Consider the following 22,748-nt stretch of genomic DNA (forward strand, 5'->3'; position numbering starts at 1 on the left):
AGCCTTTAAACTTGAATCCATTTAGAAAGGCCTTTAATTCAATTTGATTTTCCAACGGACTAAAAATAAGTCAAAATGTCTATCTGCAAGGTTAAGGGTTAAAACAAAAGGAACATTACTAGAGAATGGCAGACTACGATGTACATGCAGGGACTCACCTAGCAGCCATGTGCCTGAATGACCTTTGAAAACACAGACAGTCTGTCACAATTCATACTACAATGTTTGATAACATTTACAAGATCCAGATTTTAACTTCAATGCATATCATGTAACATGCAGCACATGATGTTCAGAGCATCAAATCACACTCACAGAACTTAAACTGTTTTCAAGATATGCATCATAAGTTTGGGCAATCAAATACTGGTGTCATACAAATTGTCAGTCAAAAATTAAGTAGAACATAATTATCTCAGTCATTGTTTGTCTTTGGGTTTTTTTTTGTGTGTTTTTGTAGGGTTTTTCATTGTTTCCATTATTTCAGTCATATCACAGAGGTCAGTTATAAAAACACACTTCCAGGGTCAGCTGGTTGACCAGTACCAATGGTATATACTTATGCCAGAAACTGACGACTGCCTTATTTAAATCAGAACTTCACAGAGAATTGCCTTAGAAAGGATTTCATAAGAATATCCCATACAAGCAATGCGGTCTGGCCTGGGATCTAACCCCTGACCCTTGGAATTGTGGTCCAGCAATTTACTGATTGTGCGAGCCCGCAGCCTGACTTATCCACTTTCAAATTGTGTAAATTCTGTCAAACAAAAACATGAACAGTAAATATGATCTCAAATATATATACATGATTATGTATCATTACCGTTAAATCATAATCAAAATACAAACAGGAGCTCACCATTATTGGGTGTAACTATCACATTGAAGTGTTTTGTTTCGACAGAATCACCTCCAATATGATTGTTAACGGCTTCGCATTCGAAATTGCTGCTTTCTGTCAGGTTCTCGGCAAGCAGGTGTGATTCCAGTACCATGTCGTATTTTTCCCAACTTTCCTCTATTTTCACTTTGTGATTTTCAGGATCAATTATCTGCGAAAAAAGGATTAATAAAATGCAGTTAAATGCGGTTCACCATTTTTCAGAGACAAGCATGCTCCCATGAAGGTTGTTTTGACAAAGTATACTCCTTCGCGTAAAATGCCCTAATATATTACCCTTGTGTGTTTGTATCAGCTCTAAAATAATGTAGGAACTAGCCCCTGCGAAATGTTGTTCTGCAGTTCATGAATAATTTGTAAACAGTTCATGAACTGTTCGTGAACTGAGTTCATGAATTGTTCATGAATAGTTCGTGAACAGAAAATGAGCCACGTCTGTGAAAAGTTCTTGAAATTTTAGTTCATGAACTGTTCATGAACACTAATGGCATGAAGTGTTCATGAAATATTATTGAAACCTAATGGCATGAAGTGTTCATGAACTATTCTTGAACCCGTGTGGCATGAAGTGTTCATGAACTATTCTTGAACCATTATGGCATGAAGTGTTTATGAACTATTCATGAACATCAATGGCATGAAGTGTTCTTGAACAGTTCATGAACAACATAATTCTTGAAAAATTCTTCAGGGTTTTGCTGTTCACGAACAGTTCATGAACATTTTCCTTCTATTTTTCAATGGCTCATTTTCTGTTCACGTACTGTAAGTGAATAGTTCATGAACCATAGTTCTTCAAGAGTTCATGAACTGAGGTGGCATGAAATGTTCATGAACTATTCATGAACAAGAATGTGTCAATTTATGCAAAGGTTATCATAAGTGTTACTAAAGCTCAACAAACAGGTCAGGGTAAGAAGAAACAAGTCTTGTATTAGCACTTAACATATTGATAGCAACATATAACAATAATTTAAATATAACACTAATAACTGAGATACAAGTGGTTTGATAATACTCTTTAAATTTCATAATACAACTTTGCACTATATGTTCATGAATAATTCATGTATTGAAAAGATTATGAATAGTCTCATTTTCAGTTCAAGAATCATTTACTAATCAATGGTTTCCCTGAAATGGTTACACTTACAGTGCCAAAGAACTTGAAATGGAACCAATGGCTGATCAGTTCAGCCGGTAATTTATTAAAGACTTACATTTTCAAATATAACATAAACCATGTGCCTTCCGTTTCAACTTCCTGTGCACACAATATTCTTTCTTTGTAAAAACAGCAATGCAATGTACATTGAGTTCTTGATATCATCTTAAACTGTTCTTGAAATAAGATGTCCTTAAAACGTTCTTAAACTTGTCTTTTAAGTCTTCCAAGAACAATGACAGATCCTTTTAAGAACATATTGGATTCTTAAAAAGTCCATCATACGTTCAAAAACATTGTGTAGACCTGTTTAAGAACATCAGAAGGAAACATGTTGTTCAAAAAAGTTCTTAAAGTGTTCAAGAATAGTTTAAGAATAATTCAAGAACAGGAAAGGTCCTTAAAAAGTTATTGAAGTGTTCCTGAAGGCAATTCTTGAACAGTTCTTTTACAAATGTTCTTAAAATTCTCTAGAACAGGTCAAGAACACTAACAGTGGTGAAAGTACTATGCATATTCATACTAACTTCACAGGTTTCACAAATCTACAAGATTTGTATGCTAGACATTTCAATATTACTTTCAAAAATATGTATGAAACATCTAGCACAAAGGAATTCATGAATTATTCATGATGGATCCTTAAAGTCTGTCTCAGAAAAGTCATTAGAAATACTTGTGCATGAAATGTTCATCACTAAGTATTTATGGTTAGATGAAGAACTGTTCATGAACTTTGAAATGTTCAACAATAATTCATAAACAGTTCATGAACATGTCTTAAGAACAGTTCATGTCCAAAAGTTCATGAACCAAGCTTAGGAACTTTTTCAGAACCGTTCATGAACAGTTCTTGATTGGCTTGAAGAGTTCATGAAATCATGAACAACATTTCGCCGGGGAATATATGACACATGGAATGTAAAGAAATCAAACCCACTCCCAACTGTGGGTCTATGATTTTGTGCCTTAATACAATCCTGGGTAAAGGCCTGAGAATCATTAATCAAACCAAACATGCCATGTCATTTCAATTTCTTTGAGAGATTCATAACAATAATATTGACATTTTCTGGGAAACACAAAACAAACCAGTGCAAACATTTACAATAACACCCCTGTTTATTTTACAATAAACATAACCAACACTCACAGAAATTCTTTCTGACAAGAAAATTGCTTTCCCATTTTCCCGCCAAATTATCACTCACCGAGATGCCATTTTTCCGCCACAGAATTTTGGGCCTGGGTATTCCCGCAGCTTTGCAACTCAGTCTGACATTGTTGTTGTACGCTATGACAAGTTTCCCTGTTCGCGGCCATACATAAATGATCTGCACCTCGGCTGAAAATGGGATAATAACATATTTGAAATGAACCATATATCAGTATACTTGTAAATAAATTTTAGACCAGAGATCATTGACAGTGTTAAAGAATAACTGCCATGAAACTTGTTCAAGCACTGAGTTCTTTAACCCATCTACGCCGAGTGGACTCTCCCATCCTTCTAAATTGGATCAATTTATTTCAAAATTAGGGATGTCTAGTATATTTATTTCTATATTTAGAATATTTCTTACGGAAATTCCTTAAAGCAAACAGCGCAGACCCTGATGAGACGCCGCATGACGCTTAAGGCATAAATGGGTTAAATACTGAAGTACACATTATTTCATTTTCATCTGTATTTCAACAAAACTTGAGGAAACATGAAATGAAAACTCATAGGCATGATGAACATCAGTCCAACATTCAGCATTTGACAAATGAGGGGAGGGGGGGGGAAATATTTAGTTACCTATCATAAAATATGCACATAATTTTATATTTTTTCTATTTTCACCACATTCTCTTATATGGTAAAAAACTTAGATAGTGACAGTTTAAAACATGTTGAGACTGCTTAAGCAGCCATCATTACAGTTTAAAAGCAATAAAACTGATCGCAATACAATGAAATGACCCACTAACACAACTGAATGAAAATGCAACATATCGAACTATGTGATTTCACACATACAAACGTAAAGTCACATCATTTATCTTATTGCATTTTCAAACAGTATATGTATTTTTGTTTATTTGCAAATTTTTTAATATAAATATATAGTTAAATTGGATGGGACGTGCATTCTTACTCGTCTCTTCCATTACACATTAAAATTTTTGAGAATATAGACTTGCAACCCTATCTAGAAGGCTTTCACACTTTGCACAAGGCAGCATGTATTTGACACTTTTCACTCATTTTCAACAGAAAGGAAAGAAAAAGCCTTTCCCTTTTATTGAAAAACTTATACTATGGCAATATTATTTGCTGTTTACGAGCCTTTAATCAAGAAAGCAGTTGTAGAGCCCTGTTTCATATGTATATTTGTTTTAACATGTCTATCTTGTTCTAAAATGATATATATACAAGAGCTGTCACAGAGGACAGCGCGCTCGACTATTCGAGTGCTTGACAGTATAACGTAAGCCATCATGGAGAGGGGGGGGGGGGGGGTATAATGTGGGTGTGTGGTCATTGGTCATTTAATAGATGATTTTTCAAAAATAAGAGAAAAAAAAAATATTTTTTTTGGGGGGGGGGGATTCTGGGGTGGGGCATGGGGGATGGTTTGGGTGGAGTGCATTGTGGTATGTCAGGTAAGTGTTGTTCTGTCAAAGAATGAATCAAATGTGATCATAAATAAAGAAGTTATGGCAATTTAAGCAAAATGTTCAATTATCTAAGTATAAAAGGGGCAATAATTCTGTCAAAATGCTTAATACAGCTGTCTGCTCTTGTTTATAGATTGAGGTCATGTTGGTAAAGAGTGCTTGACAGTATAACGTAAGCCATCATGGATGGGGGGGGTATAATGTGGGTGTGTGGTCATTGGTCATTTAATAGATGATCTTTCAAAAATAAGGGAAACAAAATTTTTTTTTTTTTTTGGGGGGGGGGGGATTCTGGGGTGGGGCATGGGGGATGGTTTGGGTGGAGTGCATTGAGGTATGTCAGGTAAGTGTTGTTTTGTCAAAGAATGAATCAAATGTGATCATAAATAAAGAAGTTATGGCAATTTAAGCAAAATGTTCAATTACCTAAGTATAAAAGGGGCAATAATTCTGTTAAAATTCTTGATACAGTTGTCTGCTCTTGTTTGTAGATTGGGGTCATGTTGGTAAAGAAGAAGTATGCACAATATATAAGCAATATCTCAAAGGACATAGGAAATATTTGGGGTAGTACGCAAACTTTAACATTTGCACGCTAATGGGAACGGGAACGATAATGCCGAAGCCGGGGTGAGTAGAATAGCTCCACTATATATATTTCATCTATAATAGTTGAGCTAAAAATACTACATATAATGTGTATTTATTTAATTAAAAAAATATTTAATTAAAAAAAAGCAGCAAAACAATATTTCACATCCCCTGAGTAAAAATTAAAGAAAATGTCTTTCACAATGCTTCAAAACCTGAAAATGCGAAACATTATGAAAGTTGTGATGTGATGAAAGATGCCTAATATTTCCCTTGACAATTTGTTGTATCACGTTTTGAATGTACTATATTTTTTAAACAAAAGATTTAGATCAGGACATGATTTAGTTTGTTTCCTGCAAATATTATTACTCAATATTCAGACGAACTATAAATTAAAAAATAAATAAAAAATGAATGTTTTCAATCAGAGATAGCAAGTATGGGGTAATTAATTTACTTCAAGCATTTCTGAGTCAATTGTTAAGCAATTCAAAAATTATATTAAATTACACATACTTTTGATCTTTAAATAAACATCAAAATGTCAACAAAAATACTTTTTAATTTCCCATAAATGTATATATTAGAAAATCTGGCAGCTTTATTTTTTCCTCAAGGCATTCCATATTTAAGATCCCACTTTACAAGCTGATTATTTGTACTTTAAATGAAAACTACTCACATTTAACAAAAACATGCAAGACATTGTAGAAGTTGGCCTTAATTTTGTGAATTCAATCCATCATGAGTGCGAAATGCAACGATGCACAGCTTCAAAGACATTTCTGTCATTACAACTTCTGTAAAACAAGTCTGAATTTAATAATTGAAGTCTATGGAAAATAAATCATGAACCCTGAATGCTAGACTGATTGTAATGTAATGCATTTTGCCAGCTGTTTTGCTTGAATTAAATCTGCATGAGTCATTAATTGCAGATGACCCAAAGCTGCACATTGTTTTAGATATTGCATAACAATCTTTACCTCATAACAGGTATTCCTTATTATGCCCTCTTTTGAAGAAGAAGGGGTATATTGTTTTGCACATGTCGGTCCATCTGTCTGTATGTCCGTCCGTTCGTCCACCAGATGTTTTCCGGATGATAACTCAAGAACGCTTAGGCCAAGGATCATGAAACTTCATAGGTACATCGATCATGACTCGCAGATGACCCCTATTGATTTTGAGGTCACTAGGTCAAAGGTCATGGTCACGGTGACCGGAAATAGTAAAATTGTTTCCGGATGATAACTCAAGAAAGCTTACGCCTAGGATCATGAAACTTCATAGGTACATTGATCATGACTCGCAGATGACCCCTATTGACTTTCAGGTCAAAGGTCAAGGTGACTTGACACAGTAAAATGGTTTCCGGATGATAACTCAAGAAAGCTTACGCCTAGGATCATGAAACTTCATAGGTACATTGATCATGACTCGCAGATGACCCCTATTGATTTTCAGGTCACTAGGTCAAAGGTCAAGGTCACAGTGCCAAATAACGTATTAACACAATGGCTGCCACTACAACTGATGGGGGGCATGCATGTTTTACAAACAGCCCTTGTTCTTATTAATTAATTCATCACACAAACAGCAGTGCATAAAACAGAAAATAGGCTTCAAAGGGGCATATTCACGAAAAATGAGTTAGTACATGTACATGTATTCAACAGTAAGATTTTTGTTTTTAGAATTCAAGATTGATTTAGTCTTCATATTCAAAGATAATTTCTTATTTGGATACAATGTTAGTGTATTCAAATTATTCGTTTAGATCAATTTCATTAACAAATTGACCCTCAATGAGTGTCAGAGTATAAATTATTATTGACAAAATATGTGTACCTTGCACAACAAGCACAGCATAATCAGAATACAAGCTCTCTCTTCCTGCCTCCACTTTACAGCGATAAGTTCCCCTATCAGAGACCTTGACCTCCCGAAACCTCAGCGCCCCTGTGGGGCGGATCCGGTAGTTTACCCCAGTTGATGCCATCTCTTTTTCGTTATGAAACCACTTAATTCGCAGGTTCGGTCGTCCAGCTGCTTCACAGTGCATTAGGAAGCTGGTGTTCTCAAGGACGGTGTCGTTTCTAGGCGGTCTTGTAATGATCAACTCTGGAACAGGCAATATTGAATCATAAAATAAAAAGTCTTGCATGGTTGCAAGGTGTCTCATAAGCAGAATGGGTAGCTCCTGACCTGACTGCGCGTATGTGCAGGCTGGGCTGGAGCTACTCTGGCTGCAGATGGCATAGGATCCATTTTGCATATGGTGGGTCATATGTCAAAAAAACTTAAATGAAATTGAAAATTGTGTCCAAAAATACATTTTCTACAAAAAAGGGCATGTAAACTGAAATAAGCAAATTTGTTGAATTGATATCTGGCGTCAAATAATTTTTGTTATGGATTAGAGCCTATCCCTTGATAAACAGTATTATCCTGAGATTATGAGAAATATGGCCCTGAAAATTTACAACATACAAAAAATAAAGGGCTACAACTTTTATTTAAGAAAGTGTAGGGTTTTTTGTTTCTTTTGCATGTCAAGTCTCCTCATTGCTATTTATACACCAACTTAGTTTCATGTTGATATCCTTTATTATTTCTGAGCTATAGCCCTCTAACATTTGAGACAGACAGACAGACCGACAGAATAACAGAGTTATGGATTGACCGAGAATTCTAAATATCTGACTTTGGCCGGGGAAAATAATTCAGAAAGTGCGATTGAAACCACCAGCTGATATATAAACACTTTTTTGAAAGCATCTGACAATTATTAGAACAACCAATATTTAAGGTACCACACCTGACCACCACAATGTCTTTGTATGAATGTTTGAATTTGTGAAATGAACACACAGAGAACCCAATCAAACATAGCAGTGAAAAAAACAGCATGTACCCAAACATTTATGCATTAATTGCCTTCAAATCTTAAGAGGGGTATGTACTATGTCAGCTTTACCCTGTAGAGTAGGGAAAGCTTTAATAAGGCTGATAGAGGCCTAATATAACTGATGTACCACTATGAGCGATGGTACGAAAATCATCTAGCCTGTTATCTGTGAAAGCCGAATTTTCTGCTCCACATGGCAAACATTCAAGTCCAATTGTTTGATTGTATGCCAGCATTTTGAAGTTATTACAACTGAGACATGAGTTTCAAAAGCAGAACATTTGTCACAAATAAACTGTTCTGGTTTTAAATGGACTTGACTGCCTACAAGACCACCTCAGTTGTATGTAGTTGTAGTTGAAGTAACTGAGTTTTAACTATTTAGTCAAAGAGCATTTATGTCAGAGGATCAATCATAGATTTTAAAGAAAGTAATCATAAGGTCAAATGGGTTTTAATTAAATATCTTTTTTTACCTCAAATCGTCAAATGCAGAATTATAATAATATTGAGTGAACATTACTACGCTCCTTTAAATACTGCTGTAAACGTATAGAAATTCGTTGGTATGAAATTTTGTGGTTTAATAAAAAAACAACTAATTCATTGACACGTAATTTCGTGGATTTTAAATAAAAAACAACTAATTTGCTGTTACGTAATTTTGTGGATTTCAAATTTTCTGGGAAGACTGACCGTCAATCATAATAATTAAACTTATTAAAACAACCAGAGTGATAACGAGGCATAATCTGCTTATCTGTGTTGACAGCAAGACTTGAGGTTAATGTGCACTGAAGCATGTAAGTGTTGCCGATAATTGTCGATAAGAGCGATAAAGCGGCGCACTTGTGGGTCCCCACTCGCTTATTGCCATCAATGTTGTTTTGACAATATTTGCAATTCTCGGCGTAATCGGTCCCCTAGTAGTAACAATTGAGTACAAATACACGTGTGAAAACCGTTTTGTCTCTTTCAACTTTAATTGGCATATGTGATAAATCTGCAAACTGTTTATTTGACGACGTCATGTAAAAGAGAAAAATCGTTGATGTACAGTTTAAATACCATGCTTGATTTAAAAAGTATTATTACCCAAACACTTATCAAGAAAACAACATATTGTATTAACTAGCATATCTAGTTCAAACATATAGAATTTACGTCAAATGGGTGGAAAATAACAACATTTTCAATTCGGAAATATTTGAATTAGTCAAGATATAGTGTAATGTGAACTACTGAAGTAAAGTAACTGTTACAAACAAGAGGGCTATGATGGCCCTGAATCGCTCACCTGACTAATCAAATACAATCCCAACCCAGATTTCATCAAGATAAACATTCTGACCCAATTTCATAAAGATAAGATGAAAACTGTGACCTCTATTGTCTGCAGAAGGTTTTTCTATTATTTGAACTAGTGACCTAGTTTTTGACCCCAGGTGACCTAAATACATTCCCAACCCAGATTTCATCAAGATAAACATTCTGATCAAATTTTATAAAGATTGGATGAAAACTTTTACCTCTATTGTCTACACAAGGTTTTTCTATAATTTGACCGAGTGACCTAATTTTTGACCCCAGATGACCCAAATACCATCCCATCCCAGATTTCATCAAGATAAACATTCTGATCAAATTTTATAAAGAATTGGATGAAAACTTTGACCTCTATTGTCTACACAAGGTTTTTCTATAATTTGACCTAGTGACCTAATTTTTGTCCCCAGATGACCCAAATACCATCCCATCCCAGATTTCATCAAGATAAACATTCTGACCAAATTTCATAAAGATTGAATGAAAACTGTGACCTCTATTGTCTAAACAAGGTTTGTCTATTATTTGACCTAGTGACCTAGTTTTTGACCTAGTGACCTAGTGTTTGACCTAGTGACCTAGTTTTTGACCCCAGATGACCCAAATACAATCTCAACCCAAATTTCATCAAGATAAACATTCTGACCAAATTTCATAAAGATTGGATGAAAACTGTGACCTCTACTGTCTACGCAAACAAATTGTTGACGGTTTTTCTATTATTTGACCAAGTGACCTAGTTTTTGACCTCAGATGACCCAAATATAATCCCAACCCAGATTTCATCAAGATAAACATTCTGACCAAATTTCATAAAGATTGGATGAAAATTACGACCTCTATTGTATACACAAAGTTTTTCTATTATTTGACCTAGTTTTTGACCTTGTGACCTAGTTTTTGACCCCAGATTACCCAGATACAATCCCAACCCAGATTTTATCAAGATAAACATTCTGACCAAATTTCATAAAGATTGGATGAAAACTACAACCTCTATTGTCTACACAAGGTTTTTCTATTATTTGACCTAATATGTGACCTAGTTTTTGACCTAGTGACCTAGTTTTTGACCCCAGATGACCCAAATACAATACCAACCCAGATTTTATCAAGATAAACATTCTGACCAAATTTCATAAAGATTGGATGAAAACTGTGACCTCTACTGTCTACACAAACAAATTGTTGACGGACACACGCACACACGCACGCACGCACAAACGGACGCCAGACATCACATGGTCACATAAGCTCACCATGTCACTTCGTGACAGGTGAGCTAAAAACAAATATCTCGGATAACCGAAAAGAAAAGAAAATGTCGGAAATGACCGAATTCGGATTAAAAATTTACAACAAATGGTTGGTACTTCGTGGTTTAGCCGACCAACGAAATCCACGAAAATTCGTACCACACAAAATTTAATGGTTTTACAGTAACTGATGATTATGCAGCTTCATTTTGTTGGTACATACAACATTTCAACAGTATAACCTCCCAGATTAGCTGATGCAGCCCAGACTGGCTAATCAGAAAGGACACTTCCCACTTTAAATGAAGTTTTGGTTTGACAAAGGTCTCTTTTTAACTAAAATCCAGTCTAGGCGAAAAGTGTCTCCCTAGACCATGCTAGTCTGGGACGATATTATATGCACGTGCATTAAGCCCCATTTTCCCATGGCACAACTCATAGCAGAGTTAATTACAAAATGACTTTAGTATATTTGCCAAGAATCTGAATCATTTGAGTCGAACTGATGACAGTAATTTACCAGGTGCGAAAAGGTGATTGCTCTGCCCAATCAGTTTTCTTATACTTTATATAAACCACTGTATATATTGCTCCAGCAATCTTTGCTTGTCCCGACAATGTTTTAGCAATAAACGTTATCTAATTAGTTGATCCGATTGTTTTTATGTACAAATGGCCAGTGGTCAATAGATTTCATATGAAATTTAAAAGCTTAAGCTTTTTATAAAAACACTAAATATATTGGTCTAGAATTGCGATATTACCTGTTCATGACTTTTTTAATATTTTGCATTGTCAAGTGCAGTAATTGGCACTCATAATCAAATTTGTTGTTTTTTTCTTGATATAAAACAGTTATTACTTTCAAACAAACCACAAATTGTTGCTCGAAAGATGTTTGAGTTGTAATTTTTTGTTTCCCAAGAGTTAAATGTTCAGGTTTCATGATTAAAGACAGATACATGTACAAGTAATTGCCACCAGATAATGCACATTAAAATATTTCTATTTAGCTTATATTTCAAACATTCTCACTTGTTCACCCTAAACTGTACCTAAAACACATCAGGATAGGCTACAATTAACTATATTTTCATACATGTAACTGTTTTCAATACAAGTCACCATTTAAGTGAAATGAATACTTTTCAATGAAAAAACAGTGGCTATGCGGGGGCCATATTGATCTAGCATTCTTTTTCTTTGCAAAAGACGTCGTCCTTATTCAAGTTGTTGAATCATCTATCTTAAATGCCCTCTTTTAGCTTTTGTTTCACATTAAATGGTGTAATTATCAGTTTGCTCTAACACGACCTATGAATTTGTCATAAATGCTGATGTTTTCAACTGATAAATGCGGAACACCGCACATGAAAACAATTTTCTTAAAAAATACAGGTTATTTTTCGTGCGTGACATACATGATCGCAACATGGATTATATGGTATACAAATGTTGTAAGATAGAAAATAAAGCTGTCATGTTTAACTGAGTACAAACGACCTTAGCAAAAATTATTAAGCATGTACAAGTAATTATCATCATTATCTTCAGTCTCACACAGATCATCATTTTACATTAACTAACCAATGCCTAAACATTAAACTCCACTGCAGTCATGAACAGTTCATGAAAATGTTCAAGCTTAACTGAATTATGAACCGTGTACAACTTGGACCTTGAGCCTTGGACAGTAGTTCATATTTTGTCTACAATCCCTGCAAATTCAGTTTTCTGTATCTGATACTTTCTTCGGTATTCTATTTATCACACTATTTCCTGTTGGTTTCTGCATTAATTTTGAAAATAAACAAAATGAAAAGGCTAAAAAATACCATACTGACATCATCATCAATGATAAGGGACAAATTGAGTGAAATGGATTGGGGACATGAACTTTTCTGTGATCCTTCCACTCATTGTTTTTTTTTCATAATCATTCCCGGTCAAACTTGTAACACAGAGTTTTTAAAAAAGCAATTCATTAGGAGGACATTCAGTATTAAAGAATGGACATAAACAAATTGTTTGTTCTACGACTTTTCCAAACCTGTCAAACGACTGTTACGTTGAACAATTTTATCTCTGACTTCTTGTTAAAACTCAACCTGCCAATAATACATGAACACATACTCAAGGTTATCCTGAGACCACATTTATCATTGGAATGATATCATCCTCCCCCTTGGAAAACAGGTCATGTAATGCATGTGCCTTAACCCTTTAAGCGCTGGAACCGGATTTTGAAGGCCTTTGCAAACAGTTTGGATCCAGATGAGACGCCACAGAACGTGGCGTCTCATCAGGATCCAAACTGTTTGCTATTCTGATAGTATTCTTTGAAAAAAATCAAAGAAATGGCTAATTTTAGAAATTCAGCAGACGACATTTTAGCAGATTACAAATTTCCCAGCATGCAAAGGGTTAAGTGTCTTCCCGAGGTAATACATGTGTGGTCTGCACAGGCTAATCAGGGACACTTTCCGCCTATACTTGATTTTTGGAAGTGAATTCCTTTAAATGAAAATTCCATACATGTATAAAGTGTTGTACCTGATTAGCCTGCGAGGAACGCACCGGCTGATTTCTGACACCACTTTTTGCACATACATTAAACCCTGTTTTCCAAGAGCACCGCTTGTCTATAAAGTGGCAATCCATCAGGGAGTCCATATCTTGATATGTTTATTAATGAGTCTTTCAAATACTTGTATGCCGATTGCCGAGACAAGGTACAAATCTGTGAACTATTTGTGCTGACATGGGTTTTTTTAGCTTTATGTTATCTCCACCATACCATTATTATAAGTAGGTCAACAATTTACTCAATTAATTCTGATATTACCGATTTCTACTTATTCATTTATTTTTATGAGAACAACCTGAACTGAATAGCTAACCAGGGGGGAATTTATTAAATTAAAATTTGATAAAGATTATTTATTTACTTAAAATAATAAATCTCTAGTAACTTTAAATGGATAATCAAATCTTCATTACAAATATTCACAGGAAATGTTTTTATACCATTTAATAACAATGTGTTGTTGAAATTTACTTATATTCTCTTAGTTATTACATAGAAAGTGGGGAGAAATAAGGAATTAATGAAACAAAACTTCCCTCAAGAGTAATAATTTGTAACCACTTTGTGAGCGAATTTAATGAAAAAAAAATGATAGGAAGAGTAACAATTGTTAACCAATTTGTGAAGGAATTTATTGTTAAAACTGTTCTTAAGTAAATCTTGAACTGGCAACGTTACGTTTTAAGGACTCCCCGAACCCTTGGCCAAATTACCATTAATACAAAAATAATGTTTCATGTGAAATGATGAGCCTAGGTCTAGGTTTGAATTTATAATTATCTGGTACATAAATTGTTTTATTTACTTAATGTTGCATTTGTGTTGTTGTTGTTTTATGTTTTGTCTCACCTAATAATTGGGTCAATTCATGTTTGTTTTCATCCAATAAGGGTTTATGTTGCATTTGGTAATGTTTAACATTATCAATTATTTGTGAGTGAACAATGCAGCAATTTTTTCCATTTTTATATCATACTGGCAAATGATACTTTTCCAATAGAGGAAGAACTCACACATTACCCAATTCTGTCCAAAAAAAATCAAAAAAAAAAAAATTGTAAATAAAATGCAACATTTAATTAGTTTCCAAATGCAGCTCTATGGATTGAACCTAAGTAAATGTAATATTGACAATTTGACAACACTTTGTTTTCAATTTTAAAGTATTTGTGAGCAAAACCATCAAATAAACCAGTTTATCAATGTGAAGTCTTCACGATCCGAATTTTCCAAATTGCAGGGTTTTTCGCGCAACTTTTTCCCAATTGTGCTGGTTCGGGTACTTTTCCCGATTGGGCAAACAGAATGGCTGTAATGCAATCTTTTATAGTGACTGTTTTACATTTCAATATGATAAAACTGATTGTAATTAGCCCCAGTAATAGTCAAGCCAGTTAACTTTATTTAAAGTTCTATGTATGATTAATTCATCTTGAGACTGCAGCCGAACTGGTCGTATGTTCATGAAGAAAAAGTTACAGTCTTTTCCTTTCACACAACAAAACCTACTTACATGCAGACAATAACTGCAAATTTACAATTACCTTTAAAATGTCAATTCAAATTTTAAAGAAAAGAACCAAAATAGGCACCAATTTGCTGGGTTTTCTATAAGGCCATCCTTAAAAAATTGTTTGTTTGGGATACCCTATCTGACTCACACAAATCGCAAAGACTCAAATGTTTTTCAGGCCTGGATTTTAAAATTATGTCTTAATGGCAAAAATACATATTTAAAAACGAAAATATGTACCATAGAAAATGCTCATAGTAAAAAAATACAAAAAAATCATAAAAGAGTAGAGAAAGGAATTTTTAATATAAACATTATGAAAACAAAACTTCATAAAGATCTATGTAAATAGAAATTATATTATCATTTATAAATTACATGTATCGCTTATCACTGTCCACTGATGCATTTAAATATTTACATAAATACCTGAATAGTCAATATACCTTTGAAGTATATGATTATGAAAGTACTTTTTATAAAAATAGGGGCAAAGTATTTAAGATAGGTGATTCACACCATTTTATAAAGATAAACACATACATGTAATGTGGTATTCGAAGAATATAATCTTGCAAAATCCTTAAGAAATTTTACAACTCCTAACAGCTATTTCAATGTTTGCATTTTTACTTAACATAAGAAGTATGTAATGATTATCAAATATTAGCACTGGAATTTAATCAGACTAAAATGAAAGGCGCTTATTTTTATATCTTAAACATGGATAGTTAAAAAACTAATAAAATTCAAATTATTCTATACATTTAACAATAAATGTATTATTTCTAGGTGTACATTGGCAATAACATTGTACAAAACATTTAATTAATCTTTAAACTTAATTTGGAAAAAACACATTTAAAAGACCTTGTAATTTTTTATAAATGGAGTTAAGTCCTGATACTGCATAATTATGACATTTTAACACCTTTAAAATTATTTAACAATTAACTCTTTCAGTGCTGGAACCAAATTTTGAAGGTCTTTGCAAACAGTTTGGATCCAGATGAGACACCACAGAACGTGGCGTCTCATCAGGATCCAAAATGTTTGCTAATCTGATAGTATTCTTTGAAAAAAAAATCGAAGAGAATGCTAATTTTAGAAATTCAGCAGACAACATTTTAGCAGAAGACAAATTTCCCAGCATGCAAAGGGTTAAACTGACTTGCTCTACATCTCACTGTTTTTTACTGTTTAAGGATTGGGGTCTGGGCCCTTTAGATTGCGAAAAATACTGTTCAAAAAGCGTGGGGATACATGTAACAAGCACTCGAAGATATTCCAAACAGACAAGACAAGTTTAAGAACATGATAACATTATGATGGGACAGAGAAAACATCTGCTATATATTTTACAAACTTTGACGGAATCTTTCATCTCATGCTCCTAAACACAAATGGATCTTAGAAGTTAGATCTAATTGTTCCTCTGAGAAACAGCTTTCCTCACCACAGATACTGGGAAATACTATACATTCCGTACGTGTGGATTCCATCAAATGGAAATCCTTCTGTGAAAATTTGTGATTCAAATGCATGTGCATAAAGCGTTGTCACAGATAAGCCTGTGCAGTCAGCACAGGCTTATCAATTCATGGACAGCACTTTCCGCTTGGTATTTTTCATTTTAATGAATTCTCTGCTTAGAGATAATCCAATTCAGGCAGAAAGAGTTGTCCTTGATTTGCCTGTGCTTACTGCTCTGAAAAAATACATAAAATCTGTGCAAAACAAAGACATAATTTTATACCAAACATTTTTTTTAGGTGAGACAATTTCATTTGGTAGCTAGGAAATGTCACACAAAGATATTTTTATTGTTGAATGTTGGCCTAAAAAACTGAATCATAACTCATTCCCTTTATTAACTGATTGAATAATTTATTGATAACATTATAGGTTATTTGTATTTATATTATTTATTATGTTCTGGTTTGTTTATAAAGTCTGCGTCATAATAGTGTCTGTCCTGCTGATTTTTTAAAATATAAGTAACAAATCACTTTTTAATTGAAAAAAAAATCTGAAACATTTTGTTCATCTAACAACTGGTAATAACTAGTCACTTCAGATTCGAAAAAAACAAGGACTGCAACTGTAAAAGAACAAAAGACAATGACGGTCTGTCGGTCTAACCCTGTGTCAGTACTACATATCATAAATATTTTACGTCATGACATAATTATTAATTAATACCTTATATTGAATATTACACTGCTTTTGGTGATTTTACGCTGCACATAGTTGTAATTGTGCCAAGTTTTAAATAGTCTTCAGTCGATTGCCAAAGGCAGGGTTTCAGTTCAGTGTTTGCATGATATCAATAGGAAAGATTGTGTTAAATAATTTGAAAAGAACTCATATCTAATGAACAATAGCAAATGTACTGAATGCTTTATTTAACCTCTTCAATATCGCTGTTTTCCCTGAAATGAAACATATCAAGAGACAAAGTCTCGTAATGATCAGTGAAATCAGTAGCATAGAAATACTATTCAGTCTCTATAGTCTAAACACAAACAGTTTTAAAACCCTGACTGCACAACAGAAAAAAAGCCAGAAAACAGTTTGTGTTAACAGTGTTTTTTTCACCATATTAGTTAGGATTGGGGCTGTGTCCATTTGAATTGAGAAAATTTGCAGCGTTTTAACTAAAGTTGGGAAATTAGTGTTGTTGCTGTTTAGCTAAAAATGCTTCAAATTGAGAATTGAAGTGTTTTCAGTATTATTTTTACTACGGTTGAAGTTATAAGGCTGGATGGGCGATAAAACAAAATGTTGAAATCTATCCCAAAAAAACATATCAGCGACTTTTTTTGTCCAATTGGGAAAAGTACCCGCACCGGTCCAATTGGGAAAAATATAATCGTGAAAACCTGAAAATTGGGAAAAATCGAGTCGTGAAAACTCGTCAAATTGGGAAATTGGTGTATTTGATCTTATGCTCCCAAATACTTTAAAATTGATAACTAAGTGTTTTCAAGCTGTCAATATTATATTTACCTAGGTTTAAGCCATAGAGCTGCATAGGGAAACTAACTAAATGTTGCATTTCCCCCCCCCCCAAAAAAATACAACAATTTTTTTACCTTAAATTTTGAATTTTTTGGACAGCAATTGGGAAATTGTAGTTTTTCGTAATTGTGAAAGTGCCGTTTATTGGTACTTTATAAAGAAGGAAAAAAATCACTGCATATATATAAATTCCCCGATAAACTGCACAGATGGGTATTTTTTCTGATCAAAAGCCGATTTGGGTATTGTTTTGTTGAATGGCCCTAATGGTTAAATTTCTTTTTTAAACAGCACCCAATACGTAAAGCAGAGGAAATCTAGATGCAAAACAGCCCAGTCTGGGGACTGGTAAACCAGTCTGAGATAAATGTATCCTAGAGACATGGGCAATAAACAAGGAATGCCTTCTTTTGAACTTCCTGTAGTAGCTTCAACCTGTTTGTTGTTGATCTCAAAGAGATATATCCACTGTTGAATAGCTTCAACTATTATTATAACACTAAATAAAGAACACTGTTTTTGACAATAAAGGAAGTTGTGTATATCCGTTGAACAGCAAATGAATGGGCATATCTATGATGAACAGCAAATTAATGTGGTATATCTCTGATGAACAGCCAATGAATATAGTATATGTCTGGTGAACAGCAAATGAATGGACATATCTCTGCTGGACAGCCAATGAATGTGGTATATGTCTGGTAAACAGCAAATGAATGGACATATATCTGATGAACAGCAAATGAATGTGGCATATCTCTGATGAACAGTCGATGAATGTGGTATGTGTCTGGTGAACAGCAAATGAATGGACATATCTCTGCTGGACAACCAATGAATGTGGTATATGTCTGGTGAACAGGGATGAATGGACATATCTCTGCTGGACAGCCGATGAATGTGGTATATGTCTGGTGAACAGTGAATGAATGGACATATCTCTGATGAACAGGAAAAGAATGTGGTATATCTCTGATGAACAGCCAATGAATGTGGTATATTTCTGGTGAACAGCAAATGAATGGACATATCTCTGCTGGACAGCCAATGAATGTGGTATATGTCTGGTGAACAGCGAATGAATGGACATATCTCTGCTGGACAGCCAATGAATGTGGTATATGTCTGGTGAACAGCAAATGAATGGACATATCTCTGCTGGACAGCCAATGAATGTGGTATATGTCAGGTGAACAGCAAATGAATGGACATATCTCTGCTGGACAGCCAATGAATGTGGTATATGTCTGGTGAACAGCTAATGAATGGACATATCTCTGCTGGACAGCCAATGAATGTGGTATATGTCTGGTGAACAGCAAATGAATGGACATATCTCTGCTGGACAGCCAATGAATGTGGTGTATGTCTGGTGAACAGCGAATGAATGGACATATCTCTGCTGGACAGCCAATGAATGTGGTATATGTCTGATGAACAGCAAATGAAATCAATCAATAACAGTGCTTTCCACTGGCAATTTAACGGTCCGCAGTGATTATTTTTACCATTTTGGGAATGGGACCGTGTCCCTTTGGATTCGGAAAATTTGCGGCATTTTGACTAAAATTGGGAAATTAGTGTTGTTGTTGTTTTGCTAAAAATGCTTCAATTGAACTTATATGGATGGGCGTTGAACAATATTGAGATAAAAAAAGTTTTTGGAAACCTTCCATTGGGAATTTTTAGCTCCCATTGGGAAAAATATATACTTTTTTCCATAGGGAGTGGGGCCGATTACCAGTCTTATATATAATGTGACGTTCTACATATCAGGGCTTTCCTTTGACCTGAGCTCCCGGGTTTTGACGCTTGAAAATTGCAGAATACCCTAGTTTGACTCTTGAGAAAATTACGTCATGCGTCACATGTGACCCGGGGGAATGTACCGACATGCGTCAAAGAGATCAAAAGTTGTTAAGAGTAATCGATAATTGGCTTGCGGCGGAGTATCTTTTGGAAGACGCTAACCGTTATCGACCGTTTCCAATCATTGAAGCACAAGTCCGCCCAGTAGGCGGAGATTTGCCCATTGAGAAATCTAATAATGACCAATTGAAACACTGCTGGTTCAATGACGCGTGTATCAACGTTCCATTATTTATCTGAGCGCTTGTTATCACCTGTTTGCAGAAACGACATGTATTAAACACACTAAAACAGAATGGACTCACCAGCGTCAGTTTTAATAATATCGAATATATAATTATAACATCCATATCCACAATATTTTGAGAAATACTTCCACAATATGTCAGAATGTATTTTCAATGCTGACTACAGTGTACCCAACCCTGTTTTATTCCATATTTGCCCCGTTCAAAGACGCGCGAAAGTTATGCTGGTATATGTACTGTCTACAACGTTCATTTACACGCTTTGCACCAGAGTTGCTAAAAATAACCATAGAAGTGGTATAACTGACCGTGTGGCAAAGTGACAAATTTGGATGCTGCGTGTGCTAACTGATTACAACATAGGTGTAATAATTGACCATTTGAGACGGCATAGAAAATGGGCGTGTTTGTCGCACGTCTTTGGCAAAGACGCACATGAAATAATTAAATCCGGATTTGAGCCGTCCAGGGTCGATTTTGAGATAAAGGTAAATCAGATTAGTAAGTTTCAGGGCTTTTTTTCCTTCTTTGCGAGTGGCCCTGGAAGGACATTTCACAATTTTGATAGGGACAATTCACAAACCTAACAGGGCCGTGAATTTTTACAAAATTGGCCGTTTTTCACAATTTCAACAATTTCACGGCTCGGTTTTTCACAATTTTAAGAAGTTCGCGACTCAATTTTTCACAAGTTTGAATAGTTCGCGACTCAATTTTTCACAATTTTGAAAAGTTCAGGACTCATTTTTTCACAATTTTGAAAAGTTCACGACTCATTTTTTCACAAAGTGAGGGTGCCAGGGCCGCTTCACAAAGTCAGGAAAAAAAGCCCTGAGTTTAGAGAGGTATTTTGATGGTAAACGGCTGGCACTGACATGAGCAGTAACTGTCAAAACATCTTCGCTACTTTCCGAAAACCGTACCATTCTACGAACGTTGCTAATGTCCGCCAACTATAAATGATCTATTAGCAAAGTAAAGCACTGCAATATCATACTAAAAACAATATGTCAACCGAATTATATATTAATTGCGTAATTGCTAGGTTACTTCTTACTGGCTTTCATTTTCTGCAGACAAACAAAACACATTTTATCTCATTCGCAAAAGACGTATCTCTACCTGTTTTCGGACAGTCGCTTTCGAATAGTCGTTTTCGGATACGGTATGGTTCGTCGATTTTAATTTATTTCCAACGATCTTGATAACATTTTTATAGAATGACGAATACACATGCGGTGTTACGGATGGTCTGATTGATAAAATTTCGCATTGTACTCATAAAAATTTGCACATAGAAAGAAAATAAAGAATAACAATAAGCAAGGGCTCCAGGGGCTCTCTCCCCTATTCCGTTTGTCCTACGGTCTCTGAATCTCTGCTTAATTTTCCGTATGTCGAATTTGGGACAATTGACACCCTTGATATATATTATGTCACTACAAGTGCGAGTGTTTTTTTCGTATTGATTTCACTATGCTCACAATGTTGGTCACAATGTATGTTTACATCATCTCTTTTATTGACTGGAATATAAGAAATAAATGTTTAGATATTTGTTAATTTGTAGCTTTTAATATATTATAACTCAGTAATTTGCTTAAAGTACAAAAGATCATTGACTCGCCTGCGTTAAAATTATGACTCATACAAATTTTATTTTGACTCTTGAAAATTTGGTCCTAAGAGTCATTGACTCTTGAGATTTGAGGTCTAAGGAAAGCCCTGTACATATGTTGAAAAGCCTTCAAGTTGAGACTGCTTAATATGCAGCAGAAAACCAAAGGAGGTATATCATCTGTTTAACAGCCAAAGAGTGACATTTTTTAAAACTAAAACACATGTTTGTATATAAAATAAAAGTATATGTTATAAAACAAATATTTTGTAATTTATACAACAATTTTGTTAAGTCAATAAATATGAATTTTCTGACTAAATACAAATGACCTTTATTCAAATATAAATGTGGTGTTATATGTGTCTAATAGCTATTGTGATCATTTATTGTGACAATCATTAAAAGACATCATTTCTTTTTTTTAAAGTTACCTGCGATTATAAGTAATATTGAATTTCAACTATTGTTTATACCATTTTCCATTTTATTTTCATTTGGTAACACTACGGAACACAATGTCATGGTTTAAATGCTAAAATAGCTACGTTTCAACGCCTTAATTACAACAGCGACACATCAAAGCACATCAAACGCGGCGACAACACGCGTAGGTGACAGGTCATTCGACTCACATGCGAGCGGTAAAAATAGCATACCTGCATTAAAAGTCGACAGGAACACTACCAGTAGAAACCCCGCTTCAACCAGATGGGTCATTCTATGAGACACATCTATTTTCTTTGACATTTGTATCTTGAAATTGTCATTTTTACGAATCCACAAAAGCGAACCCACTAATTGACAAGCAGCAATACACAAATCATACACATAACTCCGTGTCCGATAGTGTAGGTAAATCCAAACGCATATTTTCAACACTTCTGTTTTTCAAGTGACACACCAGAAATAAATAAAATAAGACACACAACAACAAAATTTATTCGAAAAGTTATTCTAAGTAATGATACTCATAAACACATATTTAAATCCAAATGTAATATATTTTCCGATTTGTAAACTTTTACAACTTTTCACTATGTAGAGGGTAAACCCGTTCTGCATGAAATAC

General features: G+C 34.5%; 1 protein-coding gene across 1 annotated transcript; it reads right to left on the bottom strand.

Annotated features, from left to right (window-relative positions):
* Positions 1-839: 839 nt before the first annotated feature.
* On the bottom strand, positions 840-22,748 carry LOC127861789 (hemicentin-1-like). Its single transcript, XM_052400469.1, has 4 exons — positions 22,336-22,748; positions 7,179-7,451; positions 3,281-3,414; positions 840-1,055 (listed from the first exon to the last, which is right to left on the bottom strand). The coding sequence occupies exons 1-4, from the start codon at positions 22,424-22,426 to the stop codon at positions 840-842; spliced, it is 714 nt and encodes a 237-aa protein (XP_052256429.1). The 5' UTR covers positions 22,427-22,748.

The sequence above is a fragment of the Dreissena polymorpha genome, chromosome 16 (assembly GCF_020536995.1).
Source record: "Dreissena polymorpha isolate Duluth1 chromosome 16, UMN_Dpol_1.0, whole genome shotgun sequence".
Lineage (NCBI taxonomy): Eukaryota > Metazoa > Mollusca > Bivalvia > Myida > Dreissenidae > Dreissena > Dreissena polymorpha.

What these genes read in the sequence shown, in the direction of transcription:
- LOC127861789 (XM_052400469.1), bottom strand. Translation starts at nt 22,426, where the DNA reads ATGTCAAAGAAAATAGATGTGTCTCATAGAATGACCCATCTGGTTGAA. An exon ending in TGCTGTGCTTGTTGTGCAAG is followed by an intron (nt 3,415 to 7,178) that starts GTACACATATTT and finishes TCCCATTTTCAG; the next exon opens with CCGAGGTGCAGATCATTTAT. An exon ending in GGCGGAAAAATGGCATCTCG is followed by an intron (nt 1,056 to 3,280) that starts GTGAGTGATAAT and finishes CTTTTTTCGCAG; the next exon opens with ATAATTGATCCTGAAAATCA.